This window comes from Rhinoderma darwinii, chromosome 3 (assembly GCF_050947455.1).
Source record: "Rhinoderma darwinii isolate aRhiDar2 chromosome 3, aRhiDar2.hap1, whole genome shotgun sequence".
In the NCBI taxonomy this organism is placed as follows: domain Eukaryota; kingdom Metazoa; phylum Chordata; class Amphibia; order Anura; family Rhinodermatidae; genus Rhinoderma; species Rhinoderma darwinii.
The window spans coordinates 323,021,946-323,046,728 of NC_134689.1; the positions used below are offsets into that span (position 1 = coordinate 323,021,946).

The 24,783-nt window shown below is 42.8% G+C and overlaps 1 protein-coding gene across 3 annotated transcripts in view; it reads left to right on the forward strand.

The window, feature by feature from the left end:
• The window catches only part of ANKDD1A (ankyrin repeat and death domain containing 1A), a 71,716-nt gene extending 52,464 nt beyond the window's left edge, over positions 1 to 19,252 (forward strand). The window contains exons 6-16 of one of the 3 annotated variants that reach the window (XR_012882457.1): positions 1,997 to 2,095; positions 4,946 to 5,044; positions 6,056 to 6,154; positions 10,884 to 10,982; positions 11,107 to 11,205; positions 13,814 to 13,912; positions 13,997 to 14,092; positions 14,184 to 14,385; positions 15,300 to 15,431; positions 16,206 to 16,896; positions 18,425 to 19,252. Coding sequence is in view for 1 of the 3 variants with exons in the window: in XM_075858271.1 (XP_075714386.1) it covers positions 1,997 to 2,095; positions 4,946 to 5,044; positions 6,056 to 6,154; positions 10,884 to 10,982; positions 11,107 to 11,205; positions 13,814 to 13,912; positions 13,997 to 14,092; positions 14,184 to 14,385; positions 15,300 to 15,431; positions 16,206 to 16,267 (1,086 nt within the window). In the remaining 2 variants the exon portion in view is untranslated. Of the gene's footprint in view, positions 1 to 1,996; positions 2,096 to 4,945; positions 5,045 to 6,055; positions 6,155 to 10,883; positions 10,983 to 11,106; positions 11,206 to 13,813; positions 13,913 to 13,996; positions 14,093 to 14,183; positions 14,386 to 15,299; positions 15,432 to 16,205 lie in introns of all 3 variants that reach the window. The other 2 variants (XR_012882456.1, XM_075858271.1) reach the window with 2 other exon arrangements.
• Positions 19,253 to 24,783: the final 5,531 nt, after the last annotated feature.

Here is a 24,783-nt window from a genome sequence, read left to right on the forward strand (position 1 = left end):
CGGCACAGAAAATGTATTTAAACAGCATTCTGTATGGCAACGGGGGCCCCGTGGGCCCCCAGGGTTAGGGGCCTGGTCGCAATTGTGACCCCTATAGCTACGCATTTGATACAATGCAGTCAGGCTGGTCATGTTAATCATTGAATTCAGGTGTTTTATTCAGTCCCATTGCCACAGGTGTATAAAATCCAGCACCTATCCATGCAGTCTGCCTTTACAAACATTTTTCTAGGAATGGGTCGTTCTAAGGAGCTCACTGAATTCCAGCGTGGTCCTGTAATAGGATGCCACTGTTGTAACAAGTCAATTTGTGAAATTTCCTCCCTCCGAGATATTCTATGATCAACTGTGAGCGGTGGTATTGCAAAGTGGAAGCTTTTAGGGACCATTGTGGCAGATAACATAAAGTTACAGAGTACTGAGGTGCGTAAAAGGCGCCAACACTCTGCTGACTCAACTGCAGAGTTTCAAACCTCTGGCATTAACCGCACAAAAACTGTTCTCCTGGGAGCTTCATGGTATGGGTCTCCATGGCTGAGCAGTTGCATTCAAGCCTTACATAACTGAGCACAATCACAAGTGTCAGATGGAGTGGTGTAAAGCACGCTGCCACTGTGCTCTGGAGCAGTATAAACGTGTTCTGTGGAGTGACTAATCCCGTTTTTCTATCTGGCAGTCTGATGAACGAGTCTGGGTTTCACCAATGGCAGGAGAACATTACCTGCCTGACTGCACTGTACCAACTGTAAAGTTTGGAGGAGGGATAATGCTAGGGGGTTGTTTTTTAGGGGTTGGTCTAGGCCCCATAGTTCCATTTATACAAATTTCATTGCATTCCAAGACATTTTAGACAATTGTATGCTTTAACTTTGTGAATAGTTTGGGGACGGCCCTTTTCTGTTCCAGCATGACTGTGCCCAAGTGCACAAAGCAAGGAAGAACTTGACTGGCCCACACAGACCTTACTTGACCTTAACCCCATCGAACAACTTTGATATAAACTAAAGTGGAGATTGTGAGCCAGGCCCTCTTGTACATCCTTGTCTAACCTCACAAATGCTCTTGTGGATGAATGGGTGAAGATTCCCACAGACACACTCCAAAATCTCGTATAAAGCCTTCCCAGAAGAGTGGAAGCTGTTTTAGCTGCAAAGGGGGGACCAACTCAATATTAATGCCTATGGATTTAGAATGGGATGTCCTAAAAGCTTCTGTAGGTGTAATGTATGGGTGTCCAAATACTTTTGTCCATATCGTGTATATAATCGGTTTTCCTCTGTAGAAGAGGATCTGTGGGTGATTTTTGTGTAGTGATGTCTACATTGTGGATACAATACATTTTATAGACACAGGCTACAATGTTATCATGTATCAGTATTAGGTAGAACATGTAATGTAGGCTTTGGAAGATTTAGGTCACATATTACTTTTCGTTTTTCTTGTTTTTTCTCTTCATAAGTGAATGTATGGATTGATCACAGCATCCTGTTATGTGACCTACTGCTGATTTGGGTTTGTAAGGAACCTCAAGTGAAAACACACAAATGGAAGCCCATGAAGTCAGCGACATCCGATATGTCTATACAGACTGTCTCTTTTATTCAAATTCCATTACTGGTGATGCTAACATTTTTATTTTAAGAATTCTTGAGAAAATTAATCTGCCATGTATGTACCCCTAGGTGGGTGGCTGAGGCTGGTGGGCTTGGACACTAGAGGAGCTGAGGGCAGCGTTCCACAGCTCCAGGAAGGCAAGATGAGGCGCAACGTTCAAACAGAAAGTTTCCTATAGCACCATTTTTTTTTGCCAAAGAATAGACTGTGTGCTCTTTATTTTAATAGTTATGGGGAAGGGAGTGACTAGTTTTTAGAGTGTGCGCCCTTTTTGGCCTGGATGAGGGTGAAATGAAAAAGACCTGGCGTTAATGGGAGATCAGAGGTCTGAGCGATCATGTTGGAGAAACGTTTGACACTATTTTTCTTCCCTGTCTTCTAGCTCGGGAGGACCGCGTTTCACCTGGCAGCCGAACATGGAAAGTTGGAGGTGGTGGAGTTCCTCATCGGTTCTGGCTGTCAGCATAGCCTAAAGGACAAGGTATCCCTGGCATATAAAGCCAAACACTAAATAATCCGACAGATTTCTGAGAATCTTATTACTATTGTATATTGTTTATTTTTAGATTTTATTATGAAGTTTAGTATTTACTCTCATCTCTCCTGTTCAGTATAAATGATCGGCAGAATACAGGGGTTATGTCTGCATTATGAGGTGTTGACACTATAGTTTCTTACAAGGAAGTCTTGATGAGTTTATGTTACGTGTAACTATATATTTCTGTTCATGTCCAGGAAGAAACTTTAAAGGAAATTGAATCTTGCCTTAGCAAGGGGTGGAATGCAATGGTTATGACAGCGGTTTTCTTTATTATTGTCCGTTATTCATGCGTGTCCTAGTTCCCCCTTCTGATGCTTTTATTGCATAGATGCCTTGAATATTTTGAGACTAAAATACCCATTATTGTTATTTCTTTATTCACAATACTTGTAGTTTGTCCCAATGATTCAAGAGAACATGAAAAAATCTGTTCGTCCCCATACATTTGGATCTTGTTAGCAGCACATTTCTCTGTTTACACAGGGAGATGTGCTGCCAACTAGCAACCATTTTCATGGCCATATAAAAGATGCGATTAGCCGATGAACAAGCGTTTGCTCCTTCATCGGCTGATCGTTACCCGGTTTACACAGGGCAATGATCCGGAAAGCGCATTCATATGAACACTCATTCGCCCGATCATTGGCCTGTGTTATAGGGCCTGTATGCAGGGCCATCCTTAGGATAGATGGCACCTCGTGTAAAATTATCTTTCGGCGCCCCGTGCGAAATTATCATTCGGTGCCTGACCCCCATCATAAAAAAAATGCCCTAAAAAAAAGTTTAATGACCCCCCCCCCACCGTATAGTGCCCCACACAGTATAATGCCCCTTTAGTGCCCCCCATACAGTATAATAATATTTAATAATATATAACTCCTTCAAATATTTTGTGCCCCTACACAGTATAATGTCCGCTTAGCCGCCTCCACACAGTATAATGTCCCTCTCCCCTGGCTGCCACACACAGCCCCCCCCCCCCCCATGTAGATTGTGCCATACAGCCTCCCTGTAGACCGTGCTATAATCCCCCCACCTCATCCTTGTAGACAGTGCCATACATCCCCCCACCCCCTCTTGTAGATTGTGCCATACAGCCCCTCACCTCTCCCATGTAGACCGTGCCATACAGCTTCCCACTTGTAGACCGTGCCCCCCCCAAAAAAAATTCTACTCCCCTAGGCCCTGTTCCCTCGACGAACTGAGCTGCTCCACGACGGGATCCTTGCGTAGGCTGACGTGATCCTGTAGCCTAGTACAGAGTTTCCCAACCTTTTCGGAGGCACCCCATGACACACAAATATTTCCTCAGTGCACCCCTGCCAAAAATTGTTTAGAGAGAGACCGAAAAAGGCTAAAAACAAGTACTACACTCTTAGGGTATGTTCACACAGCATTTTTTGTAAGGCAGAAAAAAATCTGCCTCAAAATTCCTTCAGGAATTTTGAGGCAGATTTTGAGTTGACAGCGTTATTTGACGTTTTATTTTTGCGTTTTTTTAAGCCATTGAAGCTGATGCAGACGACACAGGCAAAAAATTTCTCAAAACTAGCGCCGCAGGCATTTTCTACCTCCTATTAATTTCAATTGGAGGTCAGAGGTAGAAACCACTTGAAGACCATCAGCCCCTGACTCAAAGTAAAATGACCATCAGCCTGCCACTCACAGATTCCCCCTGTAGGTAGGGCCACACAGTCCCCCCTGTAGGTAGGGCCACACAGTTCCCCCTTGTAAGTAGCGCCCCTGTGGCCGGGAATTCCGCTCCTGGACAGTGACCCTGGGGATTGTGGACAGTGACGCAAATACTATTGAATGTGGCGATGCCACTGAGAGAAGTGGTGCCCGGGCGGAGAGGCAGCTGCTGAGTCGCCTGGCCCAGGCGCTTCTGAAACACAAGCATGGGAAGGAAGCCAGCACAGTGCCCCCTTTCCTCCTTCTGGAGTGATGCGCCCTATGCAATGACACAGGTCGCACACCCCTAAGGCCGGCCCTGCCTGTACTTGCATGAGAGACATTGGTGTAGCCCCAACTTTACTCGCACTGTCTTTTACTAGGTGTGATTATTGCTGCAATAATAACGTTTTATTTTCATCACAATTAGAATAAATGCAGTACAATAGGTAGCGTGCGATGGCATGTAAAACACTAAACGGAGCATAAGAAGAAATGTCAGCTGTAGCTCCTTCCAAATAGGACAGAAAAAGTTACCAAGACACGAGTCCAGGCAAAGATAACACTTTATTTTTTCTTACAAGGAAGTCTGGATGGATTTATGCTTCCTTTAACTAGATATTTCTGTTTGTGGTGAGATGTTCAGGAAGAAAGCATGTCCTTTAAAGGAAGTTGACAGCTTTTTTCCAAGAAGTAGCTACAAGACAACTGTTAGACACCAGTTCACATGTGTCAGCGGCTCCATCACAGATTCCATTGTTTTTGCTGGAAAAAACAGCGCAGCATGCTGCCGTCATGCGATAGATTTGGCGCTTCCAGACTTCACTCTTCTGCTCCTGTGAGGGAGCAGAACAAAGGAACGCAGAAGTGAACGGAGCCTTAGGCTGGTTTCGGACCACTATAATGCGGACGCATTTTAGATTCCAATACCTGGACCTCCCACAGTTCTACTGAACCAAACTTAGATCACTATAGAATGTCAGATCTGTGAAGTGGGAATTGTGGCCATAATACAGACATGGCATTTAATATATTATGATATTTAGATATATTTGCACTTTATATCACAATTCGCATTCCTCAATAAGTCATCCTCCGTAACATTTCATTATATTTCAGGAGAACAACACAGCTCTGCACTTGGCAGGAAAACATGGCCATACAGAAGTTTTACAGAAAATTGTCGAGATTGGAGTGGAGCTCAATGACAAAAACCTGGTGGGTGGAAATGACTCTTCAGAGCTGGGGCTGAAGTACAGTTTTATAGACTGCTAGTGATCACCTAAGCATCATGTTGCAGTCCTCTATAAAGGCTGTATGTAACATCTTATAGGGAATTTCAGGTTTATTTAATTGCAGTCTAAGGGCTTATTCACACGAAAGTGGGGAAACTCGGACGTGAAAAACTCTAGTTTTTCACGTCAGAGTTAAACCCGTGCGGGTCCCTTTTTCACAGATCCCCAAAGACTTGAGTCTATCGAGGGATCCATGAAAACGGAAGAGAATAGGACATAATCTATTTTTCAACGGACCCTTCATATGGTCCGTTGAAACAGCCATGTGAACGGCCCCATTGAAAGACATGCGTCCGTGTAATGGCCGTTGTTTTAATGGCCTTCACACGGACGTGTTAACCGTTCCTGTAAATAAGCCCTTACGCCTGCTTCACACTTTTTTATTTTTTTTGTGCGTTTTCTTTTTTGCTGGTAAAAATAAAATGCCATGAATCAAGTATTTGAAAGTGTCTTTTAGTGGCGTTTTTTTATTCTATGCATTCATTTGTAGCATACTTTTTTTTTTTTCTGGTGTTTTTCAAATTCTAGAGAAAAAGCTATGGGAGAAACGTCAGAAAAAGCACATGTTGCCGCTGACAAAAAATGCACCTAAAGGCCAGAAAAATGCAAAAAACAGCGTTGTTGGGAATGCATTTTATATTACATAGTACGGTTGAAAACAGACACATGTCCATCAAGTTGAACCAAGGGATGGGTATTTCACTATAGACTTTCTGCTAAAATCTGGATGCAAAATGCTATATGTGAAGCCACCCTCATCTAGGATGTCACCCAAACACAGACATATGTTATAGAAGCAAGTCCGAACACTAACATGAAGCGCACAGTAACACACCGATAACCTAGCCTAGTCTAGTAGAGAAATATAGTGATCTATGGGGGAGGGGAGATTTGAATTCCTAGTTTGATATATGGACTTTTTATTGATGAACAGGAAGGACTGACTGCCTTGCATCTTGCTACAGAAGGTGGACACTTTGACTGTGTCAGAATTCTCTTGGAAGATGGATGTGACGTCAATGTGCGAACAGAGGTAAAGGTTAACTTTTATGATAAAATGTGGACGATGTTTCTGACAAATAGAACGGTTTTACCAGCATTCTTTGCAAGTAAATGGTTTCCAGTTAAAGCATTTGGCACAACTATTTCGCACTGGAGAATTGAGCAGAATTGTTTAGCTTTACTTGAGTAGTATATTCTTCACTAATCAAGCAAACAATCTAATCTATTCATATAAACTAATATACAAGAAAACTACACAACTGGAGGATTCCAAATCTCACCTACCGCCCTAACTACTGACTGCTATCTGCATTTTACAACCGCCCGTAGAGGGTTAATGAACATATGAATACTGCTATAATATTACCGGTGTCTAAAGTGGGTGGATGACGCTGGAGAGGAAACATTCTGCTCTCTTGGGTAACGGCTTCAGCTAAACGGCCCATTTTCAGTAATAATAGTTAGGTGATTGCTATATAAGTACTGTCTAAAATGGAGCAACACTTTACAATTAAGGGCATGTTCACACGGCTTATTTTCAGGCATATTTCGGAGCACAAAACGCTCATATTACACTCCAAAATACACTTGCTTTCAATGGGACATACTCTGTGGTGTTCACATGAGGCTTATTTTTACGCTACTAAATTAAAAAAAGCTCATAAAAATACGCCTTGGGGAAAAAAAGAAGCCACTTGTCACTTCTTGAAGCATTTTACAAACTGATTTTCCATTGACACGCCTTAATTACGCTTCAAAATACATTTAAAAAACGCTTGCAAAAATAGTGCCTAAAAAAATCAGCTCCAAAAACGCCTGGATTCAGAGGCTGGAATTTTCTCCTCAAATCAGCCTTGTTTTTTTCTGCCTCAAATATGTGCCATGTGAACATACCCTAAGGATCAAAATGAAATAGGAGTATGTTACTGCCACCTTGTGGGTTAAAAAAGCATTATCGACAAGGCTTTCCACAATGCTACACAGTCGTATATTTTCGCTCTCATCTCCAACTAAAACTGACCTACGACTCTCATCTTCCCTTATTACATCCTCTCACTCCTGTCCCCAGGAATTCTCCTGTGCTGCACCCATTTTGTGAAACTCACTTTCCTGAACCATTAGTCGCCAGGGTTGCCAACCTCCACTTCAGAAATTTCTGGACAACTGAGCTAAAATTCACGGACACATTACAGACTCGTTGCCTGTGCACTGTGCAGGGTGCTAGGAGTAACTCACCAATCACAGCCCTGCTTGTAGCATTCCCCGCTAACTCAGGTGATGTTTTCTCTGATTAGTCGTTCACTTTCCCTTTTTTTCTCCATCCGGCCCAAACCACTGTGACGACTTGTTCCAGCCACGACTTGTCTCTGCACAATGTGACACACAGACATGTTGGTTTCTCTCTTTACCAGCACCTCCCCACCTACAGTATGCCCCATCCGCTAAACAATCTCGTAATCCACAGTGCCCCAGACAGTAATAATGATTCCTCAGTGCTCAACACAATAAGGCTGAGTTCACATGGAGTTTTTTTCCAGGCAGAAAATTCTGCCTCAAAATTCCGTTTGGAATTTTGAGGCAGATTTTCATCTGCCTGCACGCCATTTGCCGCGTTTTTCGCTCGCACCCATTGAGTGCCACGGGCAAAAACGACGCGAAATACGCTTTCTCTGCCTCCCATTGATGTCAATGGGAGGTCAGAGGCGTAACGCCCGAAGATAGGGCATGTCGCTTCTTTTTACAGCTCCCCCCTTGTAGATAGCCGCACACAGCTCCCCCCTTGTAGATAGCCGCACACAGCTCCCCCCTTGTAGATAGCCGCACACAGCTCCCCCCTTGTAGATAGCCGCACACAGCTCCCCCCTTGTAGATAGCCGCACACAGCTCCCCCCTTGTAGATGGCCGCACACAGCTCCCCCCTTGTAGATGGCCGCACACAGCTCCCCCCTTGTAGATAGCCGCACACAGCTCCCCCCTTGTAGATAGCCGCACACAGCTCCCCCCTTGTAGATAGCCGCACACAGCTCCCCCCTTGTAGATAGCCGCACACAGCTCCCCCCTTGTAGATAGCCGCACACAGCTCCCCCCTTGTAGATAGCCGCACACAGCTCCCCCCTTGTAGATAGCCGCACACAGCTCCCCCCTTGTAGATAGCCGCACACAGCTCCCCCCTTGTAGATAGCCGCACACAGCTCCCCCCTTGTAGATAGCCGCACACAGCTCCCCCCTTGTAGATAGCCGCACACAGCTCCCCCCTTGTAGATAGCCGCACACAGCTCCCCCCTTGTAGATAGCCGCACACAGCTCCCCCCTTGTAGATAGCCGCACACAGCTCCCCCCTTGTAGATAGCCGCACACAGCTCCCCCCTTGTAGATAGCCGCACACAGCTCCCCCCTTGTAGATAGCCGCACACAGCTCCCCCCTTGTAGATAGCCGCACACAGCTCCCCCCTTGTAGATAGCCGCACACAGCTCCCCCCTTGTAGATGGCCGCACACAGCTCCCCCCTTGTAGATAGCCGCACACAGCTCCCCCCTTGTAGATAGCCGCACACAGCTCCCCCCTTGTAGATAGCCGCACACAGCTCCCCCCTTGTAGATAGCCGCACACAGCTCCCCCCTTGTAGATAGCCGCACACAGCTCCCCCCTTGTAGATAGCCGCACACAGCTCCCCCCTTGTAGATAGCCGCACACAGCTCCCCCCTTGTAGATAGCCGCACACAGCTCCCCCCTTGTAGATAGCCGCACACAGCTCCCCCCTTGTAGATAGCCGCACACAGCTCCCCCCTTGTAGATAGCCGCACACAGCTCCCCCCTTGTAGATAGCCGCACACAGCTCCCCCCTTGTAGATAGCCGCACACAGCTCCCCCCTTGTAGATAGCCGCACACAGCTCCCCCCTTGTAGATAGCCGCACACAGCTCCCCCCTTGTAGATAGCCGCACACAGCTCCCCCCTTGTAGATAGCCGCACACAGCTCCCCCCTTGTAGATAGCCGCACACAGCTCCCCCCTTGTAGATAGCCTTAGGGTAAGTTCACACAGAGTTCTTTGACACGTTTTTTGAAGCAGAAACCGCATTAAAAAAACGTCCAAAAATGCCAGCCATTGATTTCAAGGCTGTTTTTCCTGCGAGCGGAAAAACTGTCTCGCGGGAAAAAGAAGCGACATGCCCTATCTTCGGGCGTTTACGTCTCTGACCTCCCATTGACAACAATGGGAGGCAGAGAAAGCGTGAGTCAGGTGAATGGATTGGTCCACACCCAGCACCGACCTCACTTGCCTACAGCCGTCCTGCATATTTTCAGGTTCCACACAATCTACTAATCCTTTGCACTGCGCATGTGTATTTTGGCCCATGCGCAGTGCAAAGTTCCGGGAGGCTGCCGAAAATCCCGGACGGTGCTTTTTTCTGCCGGACGTTACGGATGGCAGAGGAAAACACATTTTTGCAGACTGTACGGATTTTGATCTGCCTGCACTCCTTGCCGCGTTTTTCAGTCGCGGCCATTGAGCGCCGCGGGCAAAAAAATGCAGCGAAAAACGCTTTCTCTGTAACCCATTGATGTCAATGGGAGGTCAGAGACGGAAACGCCCGAAGAAAGGGCATGACTCTTCTTTTTCCTGCAAGCGGTTTTTTCCCACTTGTGGGTAAAAACTCCTCCACCTCCCATTGACGAATGGGAGATGCTTTCGGGCGTTTTTTTGTGCGGTTTCCGCGGTAAACAAAAATTCAAAAAACTCTGTGAACAGGGTCTTAGGCTGGATTTACACAAGACTGCTGCTGATTTTCCGAATTACAGTCCCAGCCATGTGGATGAGCGTTGAACAAATCTCATCCACATGATGCTGAATATTTTCCGCATAGAAATCAGAGCAGCACGCTCCATTCTGTTCTGCGTGTGCACAGCGGATTTCATGCTTTTCTATGTAGAAGTGGTGAAATCCGCATGTAACACGTGCAGATTTTGCTGCAGAAGCCCCACTGATATGCGAAAAAAATCTGCAACCTTTCCATCCCATGCGAATAAGCATGTCTTGAAAATACATTTCTTCAAGGAGGCACATATGGGCACATAACCATAGTCCATGGCCCACACACACAAAATGAGCTATATGTACCTATTGTGTCACTCCCCATGTAAATCTGAATGTTAATATTTTCTTTTATTAACGTGAATATTTTTTTTATGGTACCCCTAAAAATAGGTTTCCACTATAGACACCTTTCCGTAAAGTATTGTTTTTTTTTTTTTTTCAAAACGGCGATGCAGAAATAAGGAAAGTCTTGGGCTGTGTAAAGGGATAAATCCTAGCCTGGATGGATTCATGAATAACTATTTCACTGAAGGCGGTGTTCATGCATTGAGGTCAAATGTGGGGCTTTCTTTTTCATTTTTTTTGCTGCAATTTTCTTAGTCGTGGAAATTCTGCACTATTTTTCCATAATCTTGCAACATGTGAACACGCCCTAAAGGAAACCAGATAAAATAAGTAATACCCATTGTTGGAGTTGTATTTTTAAGACATTTCCACACGTGTCCCTTCAGAACTGCATTTATCATATAGGAAAATCTTTTACACGGCGAGGACGTCACTTTTACTTGCTATTTGATGTTCGATGCGGTGAATTTTTAGTAGCTTTTTTTTTTTTTTTTTTTTTTTTCCCCTCTCAGAAGCATTGGTTTCTTAAATAGTTAATTAGTGATCATGGTAACCTTTTATCCCTAGATTAATACAATTATTCTTTATTAATTCACAGAAGGGAATGACCGGCCTTCATTATGCTGCTTCCCATGGGCTTGAAGACATTGCCAGGATGCTTATTGACGCAGGAATTAACATCAATGCAGTGAACAATGTAAGTGCAAGGGCCCCTCGGACACGGGGTGATTGTTTACTCAACTGTAATCAAAACTTTGATATATACATACATACATACATACATAATCTCCACTAACAATTAATTACTTTTCCTCTTCTAGCAAAAATCAACCGCCCTGCATATGTCTGTCCTGCAGAACTTTTCTTCCATGGTGAAGCTTTTCATTGACTGCGAGTGTGACCTGGACATTACAGATTATGTAAGAGCCGAACTAGTTAAATTATGAATAGGTAGAACTTCAAGGAGAAAGGTAGAAACCTATATCATTATATTCCAAACACGCCTTGATACTTGCATTAATGCCGGTTTGCTCAGAGAATTGATAATTTGTGGTTGCAATCATACTGTGGTCGATATTTCAGGGTGAGTTAACCCTGTAAGTAAATCTATTTTTTTTTTTTAAGTAGCTCAACTCCAGTTGCAGGCAAGTCACACGATTGAAATTGGATGATGCAGCTGTTGATCAACTTCACACTTTTTTTGCTCTATAAGAAGTAAATGGCAAAAAGTTGAGCAACAGCTGTGTTCCCATTCACTACGACTTCTGTGCATCTTCCTTCCAGAAGTGTAGATAAAGGCTCAGGGTGCAAAGAGTTTAGCTTGGGGCCCCCCACAGACATCCGGTCCTTACTCTGTGTGTAACATTGTGTCACCATTTCTTCCCTTGTATGTGCGTGTATAAAATATTTTATTTATCTATTTTTTTTTTTTTAATTGGTATGTCTAGAAATATTTTCTTTCCTAAAGAAACGCCCAAAAATTATACCACTAAATCTGTGGAAAAATGTACATGTAATACATGTGGGATTGCGGTGCAGATTTTTCAGACTGCATTGTGATGGGTGACATCCACTGCACAATCCTGCATAAAGAACATTTCTGCACAATGTGAGTGATACTTTTACAATTCCCATTCATGTTATTGGAATGGATTTACGTTGCCAAAGACTTTTGAAACCACCGCCATGATTGGTGAGGACCAACGATAAATATTTTATTGATCTTTTCCTTCATTCACGCTGGCCAATTATTCTGAGAATTGTAACAATATATTTTTTTTATTAGCAACATAACTCTTTCATCCCTCCACACAAGTAGAACAAAATAATGGTAAATTCAACATGTTTTAGTTGAGTCGTGACCAAACCGCAATGTATGAGTACACCTACCTACCTTATCGGGGATGTCCAGGCTCCCCCTATGACAACTCCCCTTGCAGTCGCCACACTATTCAATCAGGTACGTCCCTCTGATGTTGTGGAGGCCTGTATTATCTTATGGGATGTTGCGACCAAAGAGCCTCATTGAGTCAAAAGAAACACAATTGAGTTTTGTTTAACCCCTTAATGACCGGGCCATTTTGCACGTTAATGACCAAGGATTATTTTTTGTTTCTTCACGGTCGCATTCCAAGAGTCGTAACTTTTTTTTTATTCAGTCGACATAGCCGTATAAGGGCTTGTTTTTTGCGGGACGAGTTGTATTTTGTAATTGTACCATTTTTAGATGCTTACAATATATTGATAAACTTTTATTAACTTTATTTTAGGAGAGAATTGAAAATAAGCAGCTATTCCAGCATTAATTTTCACGTTATAAATTTACGCCGTTTACTATGCAGCGTAAATAACATGTTAACTTTATTCTATGGGTCGGCACTATTACGGGGATACCAAATATGTAAAGGATTTATATGTTTTTTCTATGTTTGCACAATAAAAACCCTTTTAGAAAAAAATTACTTGTTTTTGCATCGCCGCGTTCCAAGAGCCGTCATTTTTTTATTTTTCCGTCGATGTGGCCGAATGTGGGCTTGATTTTTGCGGGCCAATGTGTAGTTTTCATTAGTACTATTTTGGGGTACATAGGACTTATAGATTAACTTTTATTTTATTTTTTATGGGGGGAATGGGAGAAAAGAGCGAATTTTGCCGTTGTTTTTTGCGGTTTTTATGGACGCCGTTCATCCGGCGGTTTAATTAATGTGTTAATTTTATTGGTCAAGTTGTTACGATCGCGGGGATACCATATATGTGTATGTGTGATTTGTTTTGACACTTTTACTGAATAAAACCACTTTTTGGGCAAAAAAAGTAGTTTTATTTGATTTTGACTGTAATTATTATTATTTTTTTCTACAAACTTTATTTAACTGATTGACATTTTCTTTTTTTAGTCCCACTAGGGGACTTCACTATGCGATGTGCTGATGGCATATATAATGCTTTGGTATACTTAGTATACCAAAGCATTATTGCCTGTCAGTGTAAAACTGACAGGCAACCTGTTAGGTCATGCCTCTGGCATCGCCTAACAGGCAGATGCTGAAGACAGACCTGCGGGTCTTTGTTAGACCCCCGCTGCCATGGAAACCTGACGGCGACCCGCGATTTGTTTGCGGGGGCGCCGATCGGGTGACAGAGGGAGCTCCCTCCCTCTGTCAAACACATTAGATGCCGCTGTCACTATTGACAGCGGCATTTAATGGGTTAAACTGCCGGAATCGAACCGCGCTTCGATTCCGGCAGTTGCAGCAGGAGCCAGGCTGTGTATAACAGCAGTGCTCCTGCCGCTGATCGCGTGGGTACACTGGCAGTACCCGCGACATCACAGGACGGATATATCCGTCCTCCTGCGCGAACTAGCAGCTGCTGAGGACGGATATATCTGTCCTTCGGCGTTAAGGAGTTAAACAGGATGTTTCCTAATTGAGCACAGATCCTGCCACACTGCATTTGTGCCAATTCCAACCTAATGCCAATGTCTAGAAAATGTTTCAGATGTGTGATGTGTTCTTGTCTTTCCAGAGGCTGCAGACTCCTCTCCATATATCGGCAGAACATGGGCGGCAGGACATGGCAGAAATGATCCTCATTGCAGGAGTAAATCTGAAGTTACAAGACAAGGTACAAGTCTGTTCCTTAGTATTAGGGGAAGATGGAGCTGTATATAAAGCCGTGGACATATAACATTTGTGCATTGCTTTCCAGCAAGGAAAGACTTCGCTTGATGTGGCCGCGCGAGGGAATCACATCAACTTGGCAGACATGATTATCAAGGCAGATCGATTTTACAAATGGGAGAAGGTATATATGAAATGGTTATCCTATTTATAACCTATCTCTATGGAAGCACCCTGATTTCTAAATTGGCTCTTTGTGTTCTCTCTGGTGACAGGACAATTTGAACAGTGATTCAGACTCCTGGGTGGCCAGACACTTGACTTTCAGACAGGACCATCGACTAGAGACACAGCATATCCGCTCTGTTATCTGGAGGCTTGCAACAAAATACTTAAAACCCAATGAGTGGAAGAAGCTGGCACATTACTGGAAATTCACAGATGCTCATATACGGGCAATAGAGCAGCAGTGGACAGGTACAGAACCTCCACCTGACGCTACCTGGTACAGCATAGAAAAGCCCAATACACACACTATACATTTAAGATGGCTTAAAATTGCATTTATATTTCTACTAAAGCGGAGTAAAAATTAATAAACGTTAAGTAATACTTGAGAAGGGTATTTCTGTTTCAGAAAATAAAGGTATTCTTTGTGTAATGCAAAGTTATGCAATTTTCTGATCTTAATTCCTTACCGTTGTTCGGATCTCTGCTTCCGGTCATTCAAGGGGAACTTTTATGATTTGTTTCCAGTTGGTAAAAATCTGTACTGGAGACACAAAAGCACAAATCATCAGGCCGGGTTCCCACGGGTCCCATACGCTGCGTAAAAACTGTGCTGTGTATCCGACCTGGAACCCGCAACACCCCACATTGTGGAGTTTCTGCTGCGGAAAAAAACCCAAACGTTCATACTTACCACCTCCCCATTTTCTTTACGCTAAGTGGGAACCCGGCCTTACAGTAGTTGTTTAGAGTTGTCTTGTAACAAACAATGCTCCTGTGTGTCCATTACATGACCAGGACAAATTTTACCCACTGAAAGTAAACCATGTAGGTTCCTATTGAATGACTGCAAACAGATCATAAAAAAAAAAAAAAAAAGAATTCATACAGAAAGTCTACTGGAAAAGTTAAAAACTATTCACTACAGAAAGAATAAAATGTATTTATTGAATCCCCTTTAACCATTGAGGAAATATTCAGTTTCATGGCATGTCGTTCGTTGCAGTTATCATAGAGGCTATGGAGCAGTTCCACTTCTGTGGATTCAAATCACTAAATAAATTGATGTACCCGTATACACACATATACCTGACTCTATATACATGAATTGTCACATGTACACTATGACACTGATAGGAGCTCACATGATCTTTCTGTCCTAGGAAGCAAAAGCTACAGGGACCATGGACACCGGATGCTGCTGATCTGGTTGCATGGGGTTGTGATGGCTGGAGATAACCCAGTGAAAGGATTGTACGAAGGTCTTGTTGGCATTGGGAGGAGAGATCTAGCAGGTGATTGTTCTTTTATTTATGATTGATTCTGAGCGACCCTTTTTTGTCATCTTAAAGGGGTTATCCAGGGACCAAAAATTGCATTGCAATAATGTATTTATGTGAAACGAAGTAACTTACTAATATACTTTAATTATTCTGTACTAAATGGTGCAGTTCAAACCTCATGAATTATTTAGGAAGTGCTGGAGCTTTTCTAGTAATGATGACGCTCCGACACGGCCCCACGTGACAGCTCTTGCTTCATGTGCTGTTCGTGAACATGACCGCAAGGGGCTGTCACATTGCCTATTGCTTGAGTCCTGAGCAGAGCATCAGCTAGCGCTTTGCTCGGGACTCCAGCGCTGCTCCCGACGTCCATATTTGGTCAATTCAGGGGTTTCCTATCGCTGGAGTCCCCGAGCAGAGCATCAGCTGATGCTCTGCCTGGGGACTCCACAACTTCTGCCCACGTCATTGTCCATATATATATATTTTTTTTTTTTTTATTTCCCTTCCTGGTCACATGAATTACTTCCAATTTTTTGGGATTCCACATTGTGTCTTTCCATTAATCTACACACACAAACTATTATATAGATTCTTATGCTATATGGATCTAAAGTGGAGTTCTTTTTTTACATTGTACAATCTATGATACACAAGGAATTGGCATTGCAGTGGTAGCAATACTTGTATAATCAGAAGAAAAAAATACAGGCATGCTAGTAACATGCAAATCTCTTATGTAAACTGCTTTCTTTCATTCTGATAATTTTGTTACATCTTCTACAGAGAGTATCCGGAAAAAAGCAAATGCCGATGATTCTTCCCCAAAGACTTGTGCGGCCATGTAACCATCGTACAGGGATGACGGCATCACGGGATTCCACTACGGGCTTCTGTCTACAGCACTATTACATCAAGGGCTGATTCTCAATCCAATTCCTGCCGTGCCCTTCAGAAATCCAACCTCAGAATACAGATATCATACAGGTGCACTTAGGGAGCGCCTGCTCTGCTGCGTTTAGGGCACCGTTCCATATAACGCTCTTCATATAAATATGCATAGTTTGTGAATGCTCTAGCAAAACACTTGTGCAAAACGGGGTTGAAATAAGGATGCCCTTGCCAAGCTCTGATTTTTTATGTAATTACATTTTGTACGCCTAGGGTGGATGATTTTTTTTAAACTCCAAGCACACTGGCGTGAAAGAGACAGCAGGCGACTGATTTTCTGGTAGAGCGTTTTCTATGTGCTTGAACTGCAAGTGTAAAGTGATGGGTGGATTGACAGCATCCTATATGTGCCACAATGTTTCTGTACATTTCTTATATATTTAAGGATCTTTGTAACAATTGTTCTTTTTACTCTTTTCTTATAGAAAGAAACATTTTATATAAGTCACTAAAGTATTTCAGTAAAGTCAAAGGATCTAATGTAAAACAACCAGAAACCTTTTAAACTGGTCCCTTTAAGTTAGAGGTACATATCTAAGCAACATCATATTGTATATTAAGGGGTTTATTACTGGGAATTGAGATATAAAATTTATAAGGCATTTGTCGTCATCATCTCTCGTTCACTTTTAAGACATTCCAATAATGTTAAGGTGTTGCATACACTAAGGCCGGTTTTAGATAGCTGCAATACGACCGTATTTTAATGTCTATATTATGGCCACAAGACCCGGACTCTATGAAGACCACAGATCTATGAAACCGTGTGATCAAAGTTAGGTTACTTAAAACCCGGAGCCTTTGCGGTTCTGTGGCAGTAATATGGACACTAAAAGGGCTTTCTGACAGTCAAATATTGATGGCCTATCCTGAGCAATCAGCAGAATGAAGGGGCCACAGCAATCTAGTGAGTGCTACGGCCCCTTCATTGGTTACAGTGGCTGTGTCTGGTACTGCAGCTCAGTCTAATTTAAGTGAATGTGACTAAACTTCAGTACCAGGCATAGACACTCTTAAAACAGTGAAGTAGCCGTTTTATTCTGCTGATCAGTCGGCCCCTACCAATTACACATTCAGCAAATATTTAACCCCCTTAAATCAACTTTAGAATATGACACTCGAAACTTATGTAAAATTATACCATATTTGACCTAGCAGTAGTGTATCTAATAAGATATGGTATAGGGTAAATCATGGGGGGAAATGAAAGTCCAAGCTAATATATTCTAACCACTCACCGGTAGAAATTAGTCTGTCATTCTGACACATTATTCTGCACTATTAACCCTAATGATTTATAGACCAATTTCTGATCTGCTCCAGCATCGGGTGTAGCATACTGCTCAGCATTCTATGTACCTGAAACTTTTTGATAAAGAGCAGTTGCGACTCGCTGCATTTTTGTGAGTGTACAAACACGTTGACTCCAAAGTTCACAGAAACTATATTTATTTTGTAAAAAAAAAAAAGCAAAAGAAGAAAAAAAGTCTAATTTCGAGTGTATTTGTTACTGTAGACAACAGGGGTACAAACTGCCTTGAATAATATTCAGCCTGAATCGTGTTCCTAAATCATATGGTGCTTTGATAGAGCCTCTTGACTCTGTGCTGACACTATGCAAATATGAGGGCTCAGCGGATTCTGGCAGATAATTCACTCCAGAACAAGCATTTTATGTATTCACTTTTTATCATCCGCTCAACAAATATTCTAGATATTCACACTAGAAAGATGTCACTGTATATAGTTTCCATTAATTTATTTGTCTGTTGTGGTCAAAGTTTCAAAGTAAATCTGCCATAAACACTTAGTAAAGGCAGATGAGACAGTGATGACATTAAAGTGTACTCCCGCTTAGTGGGTCTTGTTTTCCATATAAGGGAAAATACCTTTTCTTTTTACTGCCCTGCTTTGAGGGTAACCTGTTCCTGGGTATAGATTAGTAATATGAGGTCTGCGATTACATACATAGTATAGATTTAAATATAGTGAACTGATGGTCTGGTCTCAGCTGCAGTAAAAATCCTCCAAATTCCTGTGTTTTTTTCCTTTAGGTGGCGCTCTCTGTATTTACTGGCTAAACCGCTCTCATTGACTGGAATTAGTCCTGTTTAGGAAGTTAATACAAAAAATACTACCTAAAGGAGGAAGCTGGAATTATTTTATTTTTTTAAATACACGAGCCAGGTCAAGTCGAAGGTGCTACTTAATGCAGAAGAAATAAAGGGCCAATACCCAATGGAGTGTATAGCTTAATCCTGTCTAGTTTTGATTTAAAAAAAAAAAGTGAAGTGTACTTTAATGAAGTTATCTTACTAGCTGCTAGTGAGAAGTACTGGTTCTGTCCACATCAGGGATGTCTCTGCAGTGTTACGGTATACTGATACTTGGCGTTTTAACACCGCTTTACAACTGTTTTCTTTTCAAATACTACAGCACTAATATGATAAAAAATAAAAGCATTTTTATCTATATTGTGATATAATTTGTTAATGTTCCAGTGTACAAACTTACTAGGTTATAGTACAGTGGTTCTGTCAATTCCACCACTCCTATCTATCGATCGATCTATCTATCTCAAGCAGTCTTGTGTCCCAGAAGCAGCAGTACTGCAGATTGCATACCATTCATGCTGCTCATAATCCGAGAACGGGGGAGGGAGCGGCATTAACCAGCACCAAGAAGCAAAGTCTCCTCCACTGTATACATTCCTCCTTGTATGCAAGAAGCTGCTTGTTTACACACCATTACTTGACGGGAACCTGTACATTTTATTGCAGCGATAATGGTTAATCATTGTAAAAGTAAATTGTCACAGAATATAAGGAACTGTTCTATCTGTACAAAGTGTCATTCTGTTTAATAAACCATACCCTGGAAAATGGTTGCGTCTAATATTTCCACATGTTATAAAGTCAACTTCGTACTATATAAGTCATGATGCTCCCATTATACATATATGTAAACTGAATGTGGAATTTTTGGTCAATTCTGCTGAAATTGGCAGGTTCAGGCAGAATTAGTCTAGTGTATATGGTTAGCTGCCATTACTATATACCCATTACCTCTCAAATCCGTATCCTAGGTATAGTGGTTGAAGAGGATCTATAACCGTGTATTCTCGATGAAATAGACCCTTTTCCAGATGCATCAGTTAGGTGAGTTACTCATGGGCAGAATCAATCTACTTAAAATAAAACTTCTCCCCAAGTTTCATATATTTGCCATGTCACAGTAAGGCTGGATTCACACGAGCATGTTACGTCCGTAATGGACGGAACGTATTTCGGCCGCAAGTCCCGGACCGAACACACTGCAGGGAGCCGGGCTCCTAGCATCATAGTTATCTATGACTAGGAGTCCCTGCCCCGCTGCAGGACAACTGTCCCGTACTGTAATCATGTTTTCAGTACGGGACAGTAGTTCCACGGAGAGGCAGGGACTCCTAGCGTCGTACATAACTATGATTCTAGGAGCCCGGCTCCCTGCAGTGTATTCAGTCCGGGTCTTGCGGCTGAAATATGTTCCGTCCATTACGGACGTAATGTGCTCGTGTGAATCCAGCCTTAGGATTCCTCATAAAGGAATCTCTGAAATTAAGAAAAACATTAACCCCTTCTTGACAATCCTCCGTATAGACACTGCAGAGGTTGGGTGTGGGCATCTCGACCTTGCTCCGTAGAACAAGTGTGTTGGCTGATTCTTACACCGACACTTCAGTGTAACAGGTAGAGATTGGTTCGGAATGCACTAGATCAAGGTAGGTGCACGAATAGGGTCCCAACCCAATCGTATTGTGAAAAAAAGTATTCGGCACACTGAGACGTAAGTATAAATTTCTTGAAATTTTATTATGATTGATGCCGAGGGTTTGGTGCAACGTTTCGGTCAAAGGACCTTCGTCGGGCACTATAGGTATACAGAATATTTATATTATACATAGGTATTTTAGCATCATATCCATATATGGACCAAAAAAGATATTAAAGTAGAATGTAATGAAAAACAAGATATAAATAAGGACAAATTAAATCTTACAAAAATCAAAATAGAATTGTGGTATAAAGAACCACAAAAATAATAATCATCAACCAAGAACAGTGAGTGGACGACATTCTCATCCCAGGTACAATGGTGTAGTCAGGTATGCAATCACTTAATAGGTTCCTCATACTAACAGGGTGATTGGTTCCCATGCTAAGCTCAAATGGACATATCTAGTCATCCGTCATTAAGGAGAAGAGACCAAGCTGACCAGACCATATTTCATCTCACATATTAGATATAATCATTTGTTTACAAAAACCAAATCAACAGTATCAAAATACAGCTCAAATATTCACATATATCAACTGACTAAAACCCACACTGTGAGATGACAGGTCAGTGCTGATTGCCATATTATCAAAGTGTAGTCCTAGTGTAGTGCAGGAATATTGGTGAACGTACCTTGTTACCCTGGTTGCTGGAGTGTCCAGATGAATGGCGCTGCTCGTCTGAATGGCGGATTTCCGCTCCTTTTGGCGCTAAATTACAGGAGATACACTCCTGGTTTAAATATCCCTGCTTTGGGGCGGGCTCTAGGCATGTGCTGCACGCATCAGACAGTGTTGTCATGCTCTGGGCGTGGTTCGCGTCCATGTCTACCATTGCCCTGTGTAGGGGTGGGCAGGGGGCGTGGTCAGTTCGTGCTGAGCGTCTCCACTCGTTATAGGACGCTCTGATCCTATCCGGTCTAAGTCCTGTATTGGGGCGGGCAATGGGTATAAGCAGCGTGCATCGTCCTGCATCAGGGTATACAGTGGGCGTGTTCATCGTGCGTCTGATTACGACGTCATGCTCTGGGCGTGGTTAGCGTCCTCGTCTATCATTGCCCTGTGTAGGGGCGGGCAGGGGGCGTGGTCAGCTCGTGTTGAGCGTCTCTACTCGTTAAAGGATGCTCTGGTCCTATCCTGTCTGCGCCCTGTATTGGGGCGGGCAATGGGTATAAGCAGCATGCATCGTCCTGTGTTAGGGTATGCTATGGGCGTGTTCACCAGGCGTCTGGTTACGACGTCATGTTCTGGGCGTTTATCAAAAACAAGAGGACGTACATGTCCTCCTCTGACCGTGTCCCATAGGGAAAGTTACATGTAGAAGTGGAGCCAGTGAGATTTGTCATAGATCCAGGTAGAGGCTTATCACAAAGCCAATGACAGGTATAGGTGGATTGCTTGGGATTCTAATCGTGAGCCTGGTATTGCTACACTTGTTAATACATTCCCAGTGTTACTACATACATGTGGCCTTGGGGAATAGGAATGAGACTAAGAGTAAGAATGACAAAAAATAAAAATAAACATAAGAAATAGGAATAAACTCAACCGGAATGTTTTCATTGGACAATCTTATACGTGTACAGTGGCATATAGCCAACTGTCTGGTGTAATTGAGTAGAGTAAACGGAACCTATGCGTATCGATGTACAGATATCTCTACTATCAAATACCTTAGTGTGAGTTATCCCATCCCCTATCCTTTAGGGGAACCAATATTTCTAAAGGATACCTTGTTCGGCATGTAGATTGGTTTCACGCCTAGTGATAAGTCAGCGTGTCTGTGAAAAGAGACATTAGTCATATTAGATTATGGTAGTTATAACATGTTTACGAGAAACTGCTTACTTCATATTCCCTATTCAGCCCTCTAGGTTCCAATGTTTGTAGTCTGTGAATCCAGTACGCCTCTCTGCGCTTAAGTGTCCTTATCCTGTCCCCTCCTCTTCGTGGGGCTGGTATGTGCTCAATAACCTGAAATTGTAGCTGAGAGATGTTGTGTGTTTTGGATAAAAAATGTGCTGGGATCGGTAGTAGGGTCTTGTTGCATCGGATGTTACTCTTGTGCTGGCTTATTCTATCCCGAATGCGTTGCGTTGTTTCGCCTACATACGCTAGCCCGCATGGGCACTTTATCAAGTAGATGACAAAGTTCGTGTTGCATGTGAAATACTCCTTTATTGGTATGCGTTCACCAGTCTGGGGATGTTGTAATGTGTCGCCTTTGATTATGTGGGAACATTGTAGACCAGATCGACATGGGAACGTCCCTTTTCTTGGGGTATTAAGGAAGGTTTGTCTCGATGGTCTAATCGCTGATCCAATATCTGCTCTTATTAGTCTATCTTTGAGATTCATGGGTCTCTTGGAACATGGAAGAAACGGAGTCTGAAACTCCAGGACCTTTGGGTATGCTTCTTTAAGAAGCGGCCAGTGTTTTCTAATGATGTGGTGTACCTTATAGGCACAAGGGTGGTAAGTATGCACAAAGGGTATACACTTAGGTTTGTCTCTGTTCCTATTGGCAACTGTCATCAATTGTGCTTCCCTCAGTGTCTGGCTTGGATAACCTCTATCCCTAAACTTCCGAGTCATATTGGCCATGCGTATTGTCCTGTTGTTAGCATTGTCAACTATCCTGGATATGCGTGTGTATTGGGACTTAGGGAGAGATTTCTTAGTTGCTATGGGGTGGCAACTGTCATAATATAGAAGGCTGTTTCTGTCCGTTTCTTTTGTGAATAAATCAGTGCTGAGGTGGCCGTTGTCATCCTTGATGACCATAGTGTCCAGAAAACTAATTCTGGATCGAAATTTAATGTGAATTGCAACTCTGGCCAAATGCTATTGAGGTACTCAACTAATTTAAGCAATGCTTCTTCGGTGCCCTGCCACAGGCAGAATATATCATCTATATACCTGGACCATAATACTATGTGTTCCTCAAACATAGTCGTGGGGTATATGTAATTTTCCTCGAAGTGAGCCATGTAGCAGTTAGCATATGGTGGTGCCACATTGGATCCCATGGCTGTGCCTCTTTTTTGAATGAAGTATGTGTCTTCAAATAGAAAATAATTATCGGTTAAGATAATTGTTAGGAGGTCAAGGCCCAAGTCTATGATCTTACTTTCTTTTCCAGCCCTAGTGAGTATCTCCTTGACCGCAAATAACCCTTTTGTATGTACAATTGAAGTGTAGAGGCTGCAAACATCCAGTGTCACCAAAATGACATCTGGGGTTAAGGTATCAAGTGTGTGGATGGTCCCTAAAAAAGTGGATGTATCCAACAAAAATGACCTTGTATTCTTAACAAGTGGAGTCAGGAGTTTCTCCATGAATTTTGAGAGGGGTGTGAAAAGCGAGTCCGTGGAGGCCACTATCGGCCGTCCAGGAGGATTTTCGAGGCCTTTGTGTATTTTTGGGAGTATATAGAACACAGGTATGACCGGGTGTTTGTTGGTCAAATATACTACCGTCTCCTGGTCTATTGTACCTAGGGCCATATGTTTCTCCAAGGTGTTCTTAATTTTTAGTGCAATTTTGTTTGTAGGGTCCTGACTAACGGGTAGATAGACTGAAGTGTCCTGTAACTGTCTATGTATCTCCCTTAAATATGAAGACCTGTCCATCACCACAATAGCTCCACCCTTGTCGGCAGGTTTTATGATCAAATCCTTGTCCCCAGTAAGGGAGGATAATGCCTGTCTGTCCAAATTGTTCAAATTGGCCTGACTTTTAAACTGGCCTAGTCTAAAGTCATGATTAAATCTGTCCACATCTCTGTGGATCAGATTAATGAATGTCTCCAACGCAGGTGAGTTCTTTGGAGGGTTGAAGAAACTCTTGTTCCTCAATCCAAAGTCTCGTGAGGTAATTGCAGGGCCCTCTGGAGGGTTGACAGTTGACCCTTCGTTCCTCCGGGGCTCCTCCATGTTGGAAAAGTAAACCCGTAGGCGTAGGGATCTGAAAAACCGATTTAGATCCATGTCTAGCTGGAACAAATCGTACCTGTAGGTTGGACAGAAGGAAAGGCCCTTAATGACGGATGACTAGATATGTCCATTTGAGCTTAGCATGGGAACCAATCACCCTGTTAGTATGAGGAACCTATTAAGTGATTGCATACCTGACTACACCATTGTACCTGGGATGAGAATGTCGTCCACTCACTGGTCTTGGTTGATGATTATTATTTTTGTGGTTCTTTATACCACAATTCTATTTTGATTTTTGTAAGATTTAATTTGTCCTTATTTATATCTTGTTTTTCATTACATTCTACTTTAATATCTTTTTTGGTCCATATAGGGATATGATGCTAAAATACCTATGTATAATATAAATATTCTGTATACCTATAGTGCCCGACGAAGGTCCTTTGACCGAAACGTTGCACCAAACCCTTGGCATCAATCATAATAAAATTTCAAGAAATTGATACTTACGTCTCAGTGTGCTGAATACTTTTTCACAATACTTCAGTGTAACAAGCGGGATCCCACTTGTTTAACCACTTAGATGCCACGGTCAATAGTAACCGCAGCATCTAAGCAGGGTGCCGATGTTCTTCATGGCATCCTGGGGACCTAATAAAG